This window comes from Ascidiella aspersa, chromosome 5 (assembly GCF_963924565.1).
Source record: "Ascidiella aspersa chromosome 5, kaAscAspe10.2, whole genome shotgun sequence".
In the NCBI taxonomy this organism is placed as follows: domain Eukaryota; kingdom Metazoa; phylum Chordata; class Ascidiacea; order Phlebobranchia; family Ascidiidae; genus Ascidiella; species Ascidiella aspersa.
In genome coordinates this window covers 18,361,169-18,378,763 of record NC_139451.1, presented here as the reverse complement: position 1 = coordinate 18,378,763, position 17,595 = coordinate 18,361,169, and the positions used below count along the sequence as shown (strand labels likewise).

Genomic DNA, 17,595 nt, shown 5'->3' with positions numbered 1-17,595 from the left:
TTTATTATCACTAATTACTGATAACACTAATCATTATTTATTGCTAATATTAATTATAATATATATATTATTAATATTTATTTTCAAGCAAATAAAAAGCACAAAACAATGCATTTTCTTTGTTTGGTTGGTTAATTCTTTTTACCAGGGGGAAAGAGTATATATAAATTAAGGGTTGACCTCCAGCAAGATACTTAACCAGGATTCTGGCGTTATTTACCGGTGAAAATCAGTCAAAAAAAAACAAAATAAGCATTAGATCCATGTTAATTTTTTTGGACGATTGTCCTCTTGGAAAATTTGCGATGTCTCTATGATATCTGAATATCGTGTATATCAAATACTTAAAGTTTTTGCATGCACATTATAAAACCTTTTGCCACTTGCCAAACACAGTAATTTTTTATTTTGCTGTATTTCGCAATTGCTGTATTTTACCAAACTCAGGGTGAACAAAATATCCAACAGTGGACAGGACACAGAATAAAAGTTAAACAAAAGCGGAACATTTACAGAAAATAACAAAGGTTTAAAATGGCAGATAGTCGCACTAAACAAAACAGCATCCATAAAGACTTACATAAATAACAGTACACAAGCACGACAACGTGTTTTTTTTTTTTTCGAATGTTGCATAATGGTAGGTCAGAACATGATTTCGTACAAATATGAATAATGAACTAGGACACCCAACATTTTATTGGCCCGGCGACCCAATTTTTTTTTAAAGAGAACGAAATCTTGTAAACAAAAGAAGAAGTAGTTTAGCTACCGTTCCATGTTGAAAAGCACGATTATTACTTTACCTGCGCAAACGTCATAATAAACGTTGTTTTGCAAATGATTATTTTGCAAAACGTAGAAATAATTGTTGTATGTCAATTGTTTTCTCATTGGTAAAGAATACACGGTCATTTGCTAGATTAATCATTCTCATGTCCTCTCTAGTAGCGTTCATTAATAAAACACACAGTTTAACCATGTTACAAACTTTTACAGATGTGTTTGTTATGTTACCTTTAGGGGCAAGCAAAAACAAGTTGTAAAACAGAAAGTAAATTTTAAGTTCAAGCAAACGATAAAACAATCTAAAAAGACTTTTAATAGGAATTACAATACACGTCAAAAACTATTAAAAGTGACACAAAATGGAAAACTGGAACTTGCTTTATTTGGCTGTAAGTGCGAGACATTTAAAATTACTATAAATTAAAGCGCAAATAAACAAGTGGTCTCCGAAAATATCTGAAGGGGCTGAAGGCACAAAACGGCCATGCAACACGAATACGATGTTTAATGCCCGAGTTACAATTAATTTTCTAAGAGGGTGGTCACGTAACAAAAAAAAAACTGCTGGCAAATAAATTCCAACCTACTAGTTTAGACCATGGTTTCAGCAAAAATGCTCTTATCTATAACCTAGAAAAGTCAATTTAACGTGTTTTTCCAACATTGGCTGCGAGGTCTAGTTAATGGACGCTTAACACGAAAACAAACGTACAGTGTCGGGCGTTACAGCTTTTGCGTTAAGGTTGTTGGGAAATGTCAAAATGAAGCGAGTTTTAAGCCCTTGTTGAATCCTGTCAATATGATATACTCCCTCCCACCTACATTTATATAAAAAGGCATCTTTTTAGAGTGTGGAGTTCGAATTTTCATCGACCAGTATAGTTGCACAACAAGAACAAAACAAACGAGTTAATAATATAAAAAAGCTGCGACTAATTGCATTTGAATGCGACGTAATGTGTAAGAAATTTATATTTTGAAAACTAGTTTTTTTTTAGCCAGGCAAAAATCCTGTAGATTGTGGAGGCAAACTTGGTCATAGTGGGTTGATCCATACGTCATTTTTGTTCAGGTTTCATTGTATCCCTGTTAAAAAGGATTCAACATCAAATGTAAAGTTTTAAACTGTTAATAGTACAACACAGTCGTCAAAGCTATTTTTAGAACAAAAATATGCGTGAAATTAAAAAATAAAGAAAAAATTAACTATAAGGAAAACTAAATAACTAAACACGTCATAATAAATAGCCCCAAACCCCAAACCGCTAGGAGTATTGCTACGCATACCTCGGTTCTTGAATATCGTGATGGTAGGCATCCTGGTTCGGAAACTCTGAAGGAATCCCACTCACCTGCAAACCACAGTTTTATAATTTGGTACTGGACGTAGACCTACTAATATATACCAAAGGCAAAGACATTTTCAAAATTTAGTTATTGCGATAATAAAAAAGTCTTCTAATCACCTTATTTACTATGCTGTTATCTGATGATAGTTTTAAGATGTATTCAAAATGTGATGTAAACTTTTACCACATAAAAACCTGTGGAGCTATTAAACAGGACAAATGCTATTATTTTATTACCGAGTAAGTGGGTTGCATCTGAATTGCATTTCGTGGCCTCGGGGCAAAATCAGGTCCTGTGTTAGGGTTGTGATATTGAACAGCCACGGGTGGGGTATTAGGTGGATAATTCATACTCTGCTGTGGCGGAGGCTGGCGTTGATCCTTAAAAAGAGGAAAGTACATCATAGTCCACTTTGCTGCGAGGAGTCTAAATTTAACATTTATAAAAAAGTACAAGAAAATATTTCTTAGGTGAAAAAACAAAGGTCAGTAGCTGGTATAAAAAACTCGAGAACATAAACTGTATTTTTATTATTAATTATATCATTTGTGTATTAGTATTAGCCATTGAAACCTTAAAATATTTCTTTTTCACTTAAAATATAAAAATCCTTTTTTTGCTTTGGCTTATAAATTATTTTAAGCTATAAAAGCATTATGAGACCAAATATTAATCGAATGTAATTTAAATTGTTACATCAACATTGGAAACATACACAAAACCAAGGCCTTATAGCAGTGGTTTGTAACCTTTTTGTCGTCGCGACCCCCTTTCAGTGAGTTACACATAAATCAGATTACAATCACATACAATTTGGCAGAATGTTTACATTTTTAGACAAATTGGATAAAAACTTGGCAAGAATGTCCGGATTTAGCTTACGCTAGAAGCATGCAAACTAAAGTTACGGTTTAGGGCAGGGGTTCCCAACCTTTTTTGCTGCTCGTACCCCTTTGTCAGGTAAAAACGTTCTTGGTACCCACCAAAAAAATCTGATGGAATTTTTCAAATATATATTGCTAAGTTATATTGCTTTTATAGCTCGACTAAAAGTTCGACCGGTATTTCACTAAAAAATGCAAAAATCAGAAAGAAATTAAATGTCAGTTATTTTGCCACTTAGAGGAGTATTTGTTGCTGCTTCATTGATAAAAAACGTATTGTTATAAGACAAGGAGGTTTCTTACTAAATAACAACCAATATTTGTAGATTGTTGTTTTTTAAAGCAAAGACTATAATGGCATAATATCATTTACAATTCCAAAATATAACTGTACTGTGAAATATGTTTGAAAAGCTGCTCTGTGGCCCAAGGACAAGGATCTTCTTACCCATTGATGTTCAAATTCAGCCCCGGTGGGGAACCCCTGGTTTAGGGTTTATTTGCGTCATAACAACCCTTATTAAAAAAAAATGTTGTTTCTTTATGTCACAACAATTACAAGCACGACCTGGTTTTAACGCAGCGGTTGCTTTTTGCTTTTATATTGGTTGCTTTTATTGTTTAACAACTTGTACACGGTTACCGCCCAGACAACCTTTTGCGACTCCCTTAAGGGTCGCGAGCCCAAGGTTTGGAACAACTGCCTTATAGGTTAAACATCGTAAAAACATTTTGAAAAGATTATTTCTCTTTCTACCCTCGTAAAACCGATGCGCCGTGGTTGCTGCGGGACTGGTTGTTGCTGTGGAATAGGGTCAACAACAGAAGGAGTGACTGGACCAAATGTGGGCTGTCTGCTGTATACAGGGGGGCTGGTCGGACGTGGACCAAGATGTGGGTTGGACGCTATAAAGAATTTTAAGGGTTTTGATTACAAGAAAAAAATTGTTGGATCTATGTATAATTGGACTCCAGCCATAAGACCGAGATAAGAACAACACCAACGTCAGAATAAATCACAATTCAAAACAAGGCCAAAGTAGGACTAATACCAAAAGGTATTAGTACCGTCTAAATCGAATGGTCTTATTCAGACGATTTTGATCTTATGCTGTTCTGGACATTACTGCGTATTTGGCTGTATTATGTCGTTGGTCTTAATACTATGGTTTTACAGATTTTTCTGCTTTAGGTATTGTTGCTTTTTAGGTCTTATTGTGTCTTCCCGTATAATGTATATTGTACTTACTTTCGATATGCAAATGTCGGCTGCTAAGTTGCACGTATATTCGACAAATGTGCGCATAGCGGATGACTTGACATTTTTATTATACTCAAACTTGTAACTGTTAAAACTTCAATAAACTCACTAGGTTTGCAAGTTAAAAAAAATTGATAAAGCACTGATCTAGACATTTCTACTATCATGTGACGTCATTTTGCATGTAGGAGGAAATTGCGTGTATACTGCCTTTATTCATGCAACACATTTAAAAGTGGGGTGTTTGCAAATCCAAGCTACTAAGTAATGTCACAGGTAATATATAGAATATAGATATATACAGCTAAAAGCAAGAAAAAATACCCATGAGTGACACTTACCGCCAAAAGAACTAGGCGTATATTGTGATTGGATACCCTCCAGTTCCTGATGATTTGGGTAAACTGGGGTTTGTGGTGGGTAAGAACTTTTAGGATACTGGGGCTGCTGTTGGTGACCAGGTGGGTTGTTGGAAGCTAAAAAGGTGTTCAACCTAAAAAGTAAAAATTAATTGTTGTATTATTGTTGTAATCGATTAGCTAAATTATTAATTCTCTTTGGATTTTTGCGTAATTTTTAACAGTTTTATCTTGCGTGTGTAATTTCTTTACAGTTAAACTATCTCCAAACACTAACGATATTATACCGGTGGGCCAGTGGCGTATCCAGGGGGGTCGTTTTTCACAGGGTTAAACTCACCGACATTACCATCCCTATTTTATGACGTCATTCATCATTACCGTCAGACGGAAAATGGGGGAATTCCTTTAGTAGAAAATTCGGGACTGAAATCATCTCCCATGAAAATCAAAAACCCCATGAAAATTACCCATCCCTTTTAGCCTTCTGGATACGCCCCTATATTATGCTATCTGCTTAAAACATGGACAGTTTTAAATTTAAACTTACTGGCTTAATTGTTTTTTTAACTTGCTATTTTCTCCAGCAATTCTGCCCTTTTCCTCCAGAAGAGCTTGTTTTTCCTGTCTTTCCATATTGAAATCCTCCATAAAAGCCTTCATTTGAGAATGGACTAGTGGATTATCTGTCAACGCACAGATTTGAATATATTTTAGTAAAAAAGGTTAGCCAAATTAGAAATTTTAAATTTGACGTTTTTTATTGTTAACATCTTATAGATCTTAGTGCAGACATGGAAAAACTCCAGCCATAATGTATTGCTACTAAAGTGGTTCTCAAAAAGTCAATAAGCATGGAGAGAATTATGCTCACACCTAGTAACTTGCGAAAGGGTCTTGCTAGATGGCTAAAGTTGCAGTCTCACTTTTATTTGTTTAAATCAGGCAAAATGCTATTAACGTGAGTTTAATTGTCTAATAATTTTTAATCACAGGCAACATGCATATTCAAGGGTCTATCTAGACCAGTAGTTCTTAACCGGGGGTTGTGCCCCCTAGGGGCGCCAAACATATTTTTAGGGGAGCGGAAGCTCTACTCCAATAGTTAACTTTTTATATTGATTTTACTGGTTTCATGTTGCGTTTGTTGGTAATTTTGCTTATATGCTGTCCTGTGCTTTAGAATTTAGATCAAAATTACACATGTAGATAAGTAACTAAAGAAAAAATGTGTAGATATATAACTGAAGAAATAATTTTGCGATTTTGCGATTTTTTCGGCTACTATGTGTTAATAGTTTCTCATTGTTAAACAATATTTGCTGCATATTACAGGCGATTTGGGTTGTGTTTGGTCAGAACAGTATGAAATGGTTGACGGAGAACTGAGTTGTGCAAACGGGGTTGGGCACCATATCAACCTCTCCACAATCTGCGTTTTTGCCAATTTTAAGAACAAAACGGCAAATTTTTTTTACGTTTCGTGCTGTCTTCCATACATCACAAAATGGAGGAAACCCAGATTTTTTTTGCACGAATTAATGTTATTTGCAGTAGGGTCCATATTATAGCCTTTGCATTATGTGTCATCACTCATCAGTCATCACACCTTTTAAAACACGATTAACACAATGTTTTTGCGCTTAGGGCGACATTTTGTTTCTGTGCAGCCTTACAACTGTGGAGTCAGTCAATACCTTAACAACATGTTTGTTAAAATCAGCTCAATGAAAACCAATATAAGGATCACGAGCATGTCTTCTAGATTAAAGTTTGGTTATTTCAAACCAAATAAACGCAACTTTTTGATTGAGGGTTAACTTTGGTATTTTTATGTAGTCGCACTGATTTGTAATAAAAAAATACCGACTTTATTTTAGTATGATACTTTTGTGATATCTGATGGCGGACACAGGACAATTACCAAAGGGGCGCGGTAGAAAAACGGTTAAGAACCACTGATCCAGAGTGACCATGAATATTAATATTCCTATTATGCAATAGTATTCCTCTCAATATGTTGTTCACAGTTCAATCATTTATTAAAAACAAGCATATTAGTATGAACCCTAGACATTCGTTTTGTCAGGGTTTGTTTTTAATGAAATTTCATTTGTCTTAAACCAATGCAACCAAAATCAAAGGTAAAACGCAGTTTTTCGTTTTATTTGTACAAGTGTCGACCTAAACGCAGGATGTTTTTTCTCTTTCGCCTGTCCAGTTTCCTTTTTTTCTTGCTAAAAACGTCGAGTTCGGCGCAGCTAATGTTCCTCGCTGTTCGCTGTCGTCATATTTTTCCGCGCAAATTTCAAAAAAAGGTGGTCTAATTGTGACTGTCGTGTACGTTTTAAAGTCGCCATTTTTATGTAATAATAGTTAAGGCAAAATTATTCTTGATATGCATATTCAAGACCAAGTGTTTTGTGTGCAATTGACGCAACTTATTTTCCCTCAACCACACCTTGTATTTTAGCTGACTTGGCACACAGTCCGCGCAGATGCTGCGCTAGTCGTGGCATAATAACAACTGGAAAAAACGATCTTCGTTCAGTATTGCAGAAGGTATAATACGTGTTTGTAATTTAGCGTAGTACAGTACCAGGAACTTGGGTAACTGCGCTGCTGATTCTACCCAAATCAATCACACATATTTTACAGTCTTGGTTTAGTTTTTTTCGCCTGAAGTTAACGATTGTACATTAAGAAGTTTCGCAGCTGGCGCCTGGCAGGAGTGTTGACGACGCACGAATTTGCTTTCGTTGGACGTTAATTGGCTGTTTCTCTTTATTTTTTCCTATCTATGACGTCATTACAAACACTATATTATTATGACGTCACTATTTATTAACATCACTGGAAAATGGGAAAATTTCTATCACTGGAAAATGGAAAAAAAGTTTAAATTTCGGGTTTTATTATAAATATTGGTGCTTTGTAGTCTTGTTGTATGTTCTCCAATTTTATTCCAAAATCTTTTTACAATGCTGTTGAATGCTGAAGAACATCATATAGCAGCCCAATGTGTCATTTTGATGGTGCTTATGTTTTTTCGAGATCAAATATTAAAGGACTTTAAAATGTGATTTGAAATACAAGTGCGGCATGCCAAAACAAAATATTTTAGACAAATGCTGGCACAAAAAGCAATAACTTGGCATTCTCAAATGTAACTTTTGGGCATAACTTATAGTAGATATAAAATTCAAAATCTACCTTCTTGATTTTGTGGCTGTGCTTGAAGTGACTGTACTACATCCTGTAACTCTTGGAGTTTACTTTGTAGATCACCATTTTGCTTTTCTGCTGCTTGTAATTTGATAGCATAGTTCTGTAAAGATAATATATGTTGGTTCCTACAAACCTGAAATAAAGTTTTACTAAAGCTAAACAAAACCCTAGTATTTATTACTATCAAAATGTAATGCAGAAAAACAAAAGATTAGTATAAATATAAAAATTACAAAAGTTCTCTCTCTCTCTATATATATATGAAACCTGATTATACAGTGATATTTTATTTTCAACCAAAATGATTAAGCATATGTGCAGCAAAATAACTGACAAAATAAAAATACCAAAGAGGTTATGTTTGCAAGTGAAGAACCTAGACATAACACAAAAAACACCTAGAAAAGTAAATATTTGCCAAAAATCAAGCTAAATAAATTTGAGGCATTTGGAATTTGGTTTTCAAGAATTTCGTAGGTTATATTGATCATTAAAAAATGAAAAAAAAACACAAAACTTAGACAGAGGGAAATAAGTTTAATAGTATTGATTTTAAAATATTGTACATTTTTGTAGTTCATATTATTACATGGTAAAGTGGCTTGAGAAAGAGTTTGGAATGTTTAGGAAAATTCTACCGTTTTGCAGCTTGCTATCACAACCAACCTACCTCTTGCTCAGTGACTGCAGCATTGAGCTCACTCTGCATCTTGATATTAAGAGCTCTATAACTCTCTACCTGATCATGGCATGCCTAAATAACATATTAATAGAGTTTATTATAAAAGAAAACTCTTAAAATATTTAAATGTTTAAATAACAGTTTTCTTTTTAAATTAGTACATTCATTTTGAGTTTTATTAAAAAAAAAAAAAAAATGAAAGGTAATTGAACCAAACAGTAAATTTGTAACAAACTGCATGGTATAAAGGCAATTATAACTATAATTGATTTTTAAGTAAGTATTACTGTTAGCTCTTGCAGATTCAGGGCAGGAGTGCACGCCCCATGAACATCATCAGAAGGGGCATGAACTGTAAAATGAGTAAATAAAAAACAAATGTTAAATTGTTTTTTGAATTGGTTTTATTAATTTTTTACTTCTTAAATATTGTTAATTCAATGCCATGGTTCTCTCAGTAAGCAAATGAGAAGACATTGTAGTCCCAGGTGTTGAGCCATAATTTGCTTCAATAAAAGTAAGAATTTTTATTGGTATATATTTGTTAAACTTACTAACCCAGGTAAAACACTGTATTGGATTACAAAACACAGCTGAAGAGAGTTTAATTGGTATTATATTACCACAACTCCAGCAAAGGGTTTGAGGAATTCTAACAACACCACAGGGGAAATTTATATTGATTATCGTACCTATGTGAACTAAGTTAAAAGTTTTGTTTAGCATATTGATTGCTTGGATACATTCATCAAAATCTACCATATTACCGTTAGCTGATGGTGAATTCTGTGTTGATGAATCATTAATTTGTTGCTGTAGCAATTCGATTTCCTCAGAAAAAACACGATTTGCAGCCCTGGCTCTATCCAACATCATATTAAGTTTGGTAACCTGTCAATTATTAAATTTTAGTTGGGTTGAAAGGGTACATTACAGCAGCCTATCATAAATTATGGTTTTGGTATTTTATAGGACTGTGCATACTGTGTCTTAAAAACAGGGCTGCGGAGTCGGTTAGAAAAAACAAGTCCGACTCCGGCTAAAAAAATAAACCAGAGTCCGACTCCGGCCAAATGTGAGATTTTTTCGAGTCCCGAGCTCTGACTCTACAGTAGGCCTACCATATGTCCTCTTTTCTCAAGAAAACTGAATGGTCCTCCGAGGACGCTCAAAAATGTCCAAATGTTCACTTTTTTCGCATTTCGAGTTAGTTGCTCATACTTTTTTTTTGCGCTAGCTCTAAGTTAATATTTAATTTTTGCAATGATTCCAATGGTTTCGCTGTGTTGTACACCACTTCTACAGCGCTGTACAAACTCTGTTTTTGCCAACTTTAATATTAAAACGGCAAAACATTTTCGCGCTCCGCCCGAATCTTTTCTACTTTTTGTTAACTTTTTCAGCGCAAAGTCAAATAAACCCATTTTTTTTCGCGCTTCGCACAACCAACGAAAAACTTCACTATTTTCAAATTGTCTCAGTGATATTTAATTAAAAATGCTAAATGCTTGAGAGCTTTTCGTAGAGAAGGCTGGGGGGGGGGGGGGGGGGGGCAAGGTATGGGAAAATTAGCAAGGGGGACACGGCTGAAAAATATTAAGAACCACTTGTCTATGGCATCAGGTGGTTCTCAGCAGACGCTTTCTTTAAATTTAGACAACAATAAAGCAAAATATAAGCTCTACATTATAATGCTGAAAAGGAAAACTGTTTACTGATGAGCTACGCCAGAAGTATCCGTGTTTCAGAAAAGGACGTATTGATTTCGAAGCTACTCTACAGCCTGTATTTTACCCATTTACGCAACTAAATTAAGGTGGATTTTTTGCAATCTACTCATATTGATGTCATAATTGATCCACCCTCATTACATGGTTTAAAATCAATTTTACAATTTGCTATTACAGTTTTACAACTTACATTTTGCCGCCTTAACAGTTTTAAAATTTGATACTGCCCCTGCGCACGTCGGACTCGGGTAGTTTTACATGGTCTTACCGAGTCCCGAGTCCGACAAAACAAACCGACTCCGTCGAGTCCAAGTGCGCACTCCGCAGCCCTGATTAAAAACCGGATATCCATTCCTTGATTATGGCAACGGTGCTTTCACAATACAAAGAGGTCAGGAAAGATTAATGGAAGCACAAGGTTGCAAAGCTTAAAGTATTTATTTTTTTAGGCATACTATATATGCCACACAAACTGAATAACTGCTGAACATAAAACAAAGTCAAAAACTTTGTTGTGTTACAGCAGTGGTCAGCAAACTTTTTTGTCGCGGCCCAATATTCTTTTTCAAAATCTGTTGAAGGCCCACTAAATCAAACCACTACAACAAAACCAATAAATGTTAAACCCAAAGATTAATCGCTTGTACAACGCAATAGCTTGTTAGATAATCATATTGGTACTAGTACATTCTCAGTTATCAGACAACCAAAAACAACAAATTGCGTTTTTAAAAGGAATTTTAGGTCACAAGTAGGGATGTTTAAAGTAGAACCCAAGTTATTCTAGAATAATAGGTTTGGAATCTAGAATAACGAATCTAGAATAACGAATCCAGAATAGCGAATCCTAGTATATTTTTATTAAATTATTTAATCTTGGTTTTGTTTGGGGAAGGGATTAATCTTAATCTACCCCACAGGGCCAACAATCACAGCAATAAATCGCCCAACCAATTTGCTAACATGTGTATATTATAATAAAAAAATCTCACATTCTTAACAACTGTCATTTGAAGCAGTTCTGTAAACTGTAATATGTCAACTGTCCAGGTTGTTGCCAAAACTTTTTTTTTTGCCAAATAGTGAGTACAATGAAACACTGAACACAGAAGTCTTAAGCAATTCGGTCCTGTTTTTTAAAGCCTTGTTGGGTTTTAGTGCTTTTTTTTACTAACATGATCTGTTATGCAGTTAAATAATGTACTGCAAAGAATACAAAGTTACTGTTGACGTAACGAATTCTTGACAATTACGCTGTACAAAAATGCATAACCTCGCTGAATATTGGCCTAAAGTTGACCTTAAATAACCCTATAGCACATTTTGTAGACGGCCAGCAATATTACTTTTGCAACTTACTGCATTAAGGGAAATTGCGAACTCCGCATCTGGCATAACACGTTAGTCGCTCGCCCAACATTGCTTGATTGACACTTAATTATTAGATCAACGTTATTGCGAGACGGGGTAATTGGTCGCCCGAAAAAACGCTGACACTGCACTACCAGGTTACATTTAAAGTAAGCACTACAAATTGGTCGCCGCAGCGACAGGCCAACTTACCACAAGCGTTACAATTAGGCGCAACAATCGGCGACAAAACATTAAATTACATCGGTTCCAATTACCCAGAATAAACGGCAGAATTGGATTCGAATCCAAGGATTCAATATTCTACTTTGAACATCCCTAGTCACAAGAAAACTAAACAACGATAGCAAAACAAAAGAGCAAAATCGTAATGTCAGTTTCCTCCGTTGGAAGTCAAAGAAAATCGATATGTAAAATTTAACACTATATGGACAAAATACCAATATTACTGGCACACAACATTTTAATCTGTCAGGTTCAGCGGAGCTAGCTAAGAAAGTAGCAGTATTTTCTTATTTTTTAACCATTCAATGCGGCAAGTGAAACTGTTTGTATTTGCTTAGCAAAATCTAGAAAGAAGTTTGTTGTCGCAACAAGCAAGTTTTTCAGGCTTGTATCCTGCAAGCGGTTTCTGGGAGCTGATTTTTTTTGTTTCATTGCTAAGAAAGATTGCTCGCACATATACATAGTGCTGAACATTAATATAATTTGGTTCGCTTCTTTTTTCAAGTGTAGAAATTGCTCGTGATGAAGCTCCTACCAAAACTTCAAGACAGATGAACTATAATTACCATTGGTATCGCTTTTAGGGACTTCGCTTGAGACTTTCGTCACACTGAAGTTGCAATAGCTCCAGTTGAAATTTAGCCCTTACTTGATCTTCATTTTACCTGAAGTCGCTAGCATCATTATCAAACGGATTACGAATTAATTTCTCAGAGACACCTAGGTCGGTAAATTCAGAAAACCTTTTCTCCATTTCTTCATAAACGTGATTTATATTTTGTGCAAATGCCTTCAATTCTTCTTTACAAAATTGTTCATTTTCCTCAGTTGCATGCAAGTTTGGAAAATGAGGAGGATCTCCGTTTTGCAACTGTCGTTTAAAGAGAATTAACTTTCTTTTCATAAAATTAATATTCTGCATCATGTCACATAACAAAAGACCCTTACCTTTCAAATTAACAGTAAATTTGTTAAATTTTGACGTGATATCTGTCAAGTAGCCCAGTCTGTATTTAAAGATGAGCAAGTTATTTATTGCAGAAAATTCTTACTTTTTTCGGACAGAAAGTTGATTATTTGAGGCATTCACTAGATCTTTTCAATACATACCACCTGGATAACCATCAAACCTCAGTATAAAACAAAAGAATACCATACTTATTGTTATATTCATCCAGCAAAACACGAAATTGACGACGGTGAAGTGGCTGTGAACGAATATACTACAGTGGCTGTGAACGAATATATAATACTGTAATGTGTTTGGCGCAAAGAGGTTGTTGGTGTATTAAACAGTGGTATGCTTTAAAAACAGACAATAGGCTGGTTTTCCGTAGTAATGCAATTGCTCCTTTGTATTTTCCAACCATCGCAGGTGCACCATCTGTAGCAATTGAGGATCTTTTTTTTAATGGCACATGTGTTTCTTTAACACTTCCATCAACGTGTCACTAATATCCTGGCCAATGCCATATTCGGTAGCCATACCAAGTCAAGCAACTCTTCTTTCATTATCAAATTTTGAAAAACGTATCTAATAAAAATGCACAGCTGCGCATTTCCTGTAATATCAGTAGATTCCTCCAAAGCCAAACTTACGAACTGCGATATTGCTATGTCCTTATCTAGCTGATTTTGAACGTTGCCGACAGGATATCTACTAGTCGTGCAACTGTCCTTGTAGAAAGTTTAATATCATTAAAAGTCCTTTGTATATCAGGCTTATCTGGAAACAACTCAGCGGCAGTTTGAATCATAGAATCTTTAATAAATTCGCCATCGGTGAAAGGCTTCATATGCCTAACAATCTCCCATGACACAATATTTGAAGCTACAGTTAAGGACTCTACTTTCTTTTTTTGCACTTTGAACATTACCTGCTGTTGCGCCATATCTTTTTGTAAAGAATTAAACCTTTCAGTCTGCGACTGTGACCCTACAGGATATTTTTCATTATAATTTTTGCGCTGTCTAAAAAAATGGTGCTCCAATTTTCCTTCTTTTTGTTCTGATACAACCTGATAACAAATAACACATTGAGAATCATTACTTTTTCCATCAATGAAAAAGTATTTCTTATCCCATTCTTTATTCCATTTTCGATTTACTTCTTTTCTTTTCCGAAACAGACATGATTTGTCTTTAGAAGTAATCTAAAGAACGTTTTGCCAAACTGCAGTGACCAACGTTACCCTTTTTCAATCTCTAAAGAGCCTCGCTTGAAAACGAATGATTGAAGATAAGCCTGCCTCGCATACCAGTATTGTTAGACTACAATTAAACTGTGATGCAACAATGATGCAAATTAACAACTTTTAACCACACCAACATTTGAAATTCAAACAATCACGCGGCCCATAATGACCTGATTAAACTAAACTTTAAAAAAATACCTTGCAGTCCACAATTACATAATTAAACTAAACTATTAGAAAAACGCTCACGGCCCACTAAAAATGGCTCCGCAGCCCACATTTGGGCTGCTGCCCACAATTTGCCGACCACTGTGTTACAGCATAAAAAAAATCAAGCATTGTTATTCATGTGCAGTCTAAAATTAAGAAATTTAAATTTTTTTTTTTTTTTATTTACACTGTTAAATGATTTTTTTTAATTGTCAGATTAAGAGATGATAATTTTAAATAAAATTCTAACAGTTTTATTCAATAAAGTAAACCATAAATATTTTCTGGCTTCAACTGAACAAGATTGAAGGCCACTTAATAAAGACTTCCTGTTTTGAAATTAGGATTTTATGATTTGGCTAAACAGGCTTGGTGGTCTGTTGTTTGCCTTATTTAACTTTAGTAACCCACCTTTTCTGTCAGTTTGCCATGTTCTGCCCCTTCTCTCAATGCTGCAATTTCTTCATCTTTTTTAATCATCAACTTACGGTATTCTGCCACAACAATTTCGAACTCTTGTTTTTCCTAAAATGTTAGACATAATTTATTTAAAAAATGTCCAAGTCAGTTCATTTTCAACAAATAGCAAGTAAAGTCTACGTCCGAGTCATAAGTTACCGAAGTCAAGCTTTAACCAAAACAATCAATCCAAGTCAAGTCATTATAACACTTTCTTTTTTTGCTTAGCAAACATAAAAATGTAACAAGTAGCAAGCTAAGATTTTATTAATTGAAGTAAATTACCTATTTTATAGATAAATGAATTTAATTGCAGAACTTAAATTTCAGTGTAAAACAGAAGTGAAGTCCAGACATATTTCCAGGAATGATAGAGTGAAATGAAGTCATTTACTTATGCATTGCAACACTGGATTGATGTATTTTTTGTTATAAAACTGAAATTTTGTTCTAAGCCTAAAAAAACATGTTTTATTACTTCAACTGTGCAAAAATAAAGTGCCTACAATCTTGTAGGGATAGAACTTTTTATTTGTTATATGTAGATCAGCAGTAACCCAACTACATCCGGTTTGATTCTTCCAAGCCCCAGGCATACTTCCCAAACTATCCTAAAATGCAGTTAGTAATCAATACTTTATTGGGGAAAATAGTTTTAGATGCAAAAATATGATAACTTCGGTTTAAAGTTTAAAACAATTATAAAAAGCTTAGTAAAATAATGCATTTTTTTTGTCTTTTCTTTGTTTTTTTAGAAAAATGAAGTCAAATATGTATAACACAAGGTATTTTTTTAGTTGGACGTGGTCGCCAGTCCTTATCTGATCATTAGTGCAAAAAGTTTGGTGTTTCCTGATCTAGATATACTTTTAATTAAAACTGATTAAAAAACAGAAAACCTTAAATTTATTTTATTCTATGAAAAATACAACTAATAAATAATTAGTATTTAGACTCTCAACCCAGATATGTCAAATTCGTGTTAAAAAAACAGCCCCAGAGAAGTAGAAATTGAAATATTTACCAGAACATCATCTGCATTGCTTCTTCCGCTTTTTTCAAATTGTTCTTTGAGAAAGTTGTTCTGATTAGTCAGACTAGCAATTTCCTGATTGACTGTGTTTGGAGGTGGTACTGGCCCATTTGATGAGGTAGAACATTCACCATTCACCATATAATTACATCTGCAGTCAGTAATGAATGTTACATATTTATGTATATAATCTAGAAGTTGTTGCATGTCACAGAAATATACACGTTGTGATAATTTCATTTAGACAGGAAAAGAAATTCTGCCAGAAATCAAAAACAACTAAAAACACTTAGCCCACCCACGTTTAGGCGCCATGAACACAAATATATATTTATAAATATATATTTATGTAGTTATTATTTTGTTTACGTAAGACTTATTTTATATTTTTGTTTACAAGCTATACATATACAAACTTTAGTCAGTGACTAATATTACATGAGCTAAAAAATAACCCAAAAAACAAGATCTTACACATAGCCAATAGCCATACACAGCTTAAACCAGGGGTCGGCAAAATTTTTCTAGTCACGGGCCAAAATAAAACTTAAAAAGGTCTCTGCAGGCCGCACAAAATGCTAACTAAGAATTGTGTTATTAAAATGTTAGAACAACTGTGAATTAGGCGGGCCTCGGATATTTTTTGCACTTAAAAACGTGTTTAATTACATTTAAGCGCAAAACAGCGTTTGTTTGGTTTAAAATTTGGGTCCACACGTCGTCATCCATACTACAAATAAAAAGTGTACCGGTAATAAAACTACTTTAAAGAAACGCGATAACTTTAATAGTTAATCTAGTTCAGTACATCGAAAAGCCATCGCAGAATCTGTCAATCAATGATACAGACAGGGCCGGCCTGAAAAACTAGCCTGCTGTGGCTCAAAGAGGAGCGAGTCGAGAAAGAACCATACGCCAATGCTCGCTACATTTTGTTAGTACAAGCAACTTCACAATGAAATGTGTGTCTTTGATTAATCTAGTTCATTTTTTGTTAACCTTTTAAAGTCAGGGCACACCTGGCGAGCGAAGCGAGCGTGAATTTTTTTGGTATACAGGCATTTCTTTAAAATTGTAAAATATTATTTTCCCTAAAACAAAAATATGTTAAAAAATATATGTCTAATATTTTTAATACGTTTTTGTTTGTCCGCGACGCACTTGGCAGCCTTTTACGGCGCAAAGGTAAACAAGCGCTGATCTAGGTGAAAACACAGCATCAAAACGTATACAAAAGTAGAAAGATCATTCGCGCGAAGCGCGAAAATGTTTTGCACTCACGTATTTAAAATAGTTGAGAAGTCTTTGAAATGGACTCGTGTCTATAGTTTGTCAAAAGGGCGGCGGGCCAGATACTGTTTCCGACCCCTGGCTTAAACAATAAGTTTTTTTTTTCTTCACTACATGTGACAAGTAAGTTTCACGAAACAATTGGGTCACTTTTGTTCAAATTTAAACAACTATATATTTTAGGTGTTTTACGTATGCAGCAATATAGGTTATCTTATCATAGCTTTCAAATAGTTTTTAACATGATACTTTTTTAACTAAGTTTTTTTGTATTCATAGTATAAAAAATCTTGCTTACTTTTGTTGTAATGCAGATAGTTTCTCTCTTAAACTTTTATTTTCACTTTGCAGTTTAGTATTCTTTACATTAAGAGCTTTAATGACTTTTACAGCATTGGCAGCACTGTTTTGGCCATTACTGACAGACTTTGAAGTCCCAGGTGAACTTTTTCCAGAGGGCTCATCCATATTAAGTAAGCGCTTGCAGATTATGTGGTTGTTTATCACTGTTTTAACATTCTACGCCTAA

General features: G+C 34.5%; 1 protein-coding gene across 1 annotated transcript; it reads right to left on the bottom strand.

The window, feature by feature from the left end:
• Positions 1-300: 300 nt before the first annotated feature.
• On the bottom strand, positions 301-17,578 carry LOC146145183 (uncharacterized). Its single transcript, XM_083389821.1, has 13 exons — positions 17,365-17,578; positions 15,768-15,927; positions 14,696-14,809; positions 9,321-9,444; positions 8,841-8,905; positions 8,542-8,625; positions 7,857-7,971; positions 5,194-5,329; positions 4,626-4,777; positions 3,781-3,929; positions 2,376-2,519; positions 2,077-2,141; positions 301-1,875 (listed from the first exon to the last, which is right to left on the bottom strand). Exons 1-13 carry the CDS (start codon positions 17,532-17,534, stop codon positions 1,848-1,850), a joined length of 1,506 nt encoding a protein of 501 aa, XP_083245947.1. The 5' UTR covers positions 17,535-17,578; the 3' UTR covers positions 301-1,847.
• Between the last annotated feature and the right edge of the window lie 17 nt (positions 17,579-17,595).

Coding starts and splice junctions, on each gene's coding strand:
- LOC146145183 (XM_083389821.1), bottom strand. CDS start 17,534: ATGGATGAGCCCTCTGGAAAAAGTTCACCTGGGACTTCAAAGTCTGTC. Junction 15,928..17,364: donor CTATCTGCATTACAACAAAA/GTAAGCAAGATT, acceptor TACTGACTGCAG/ATGTAATTATATGGTGAATG. Junction 14,810..15,767: donor GCAATGCAGATGATGTTCTG/GTAAATATTTCA, acceptor CTAACATTTTAG/GAAAAACAAGAGTTCGAAAT.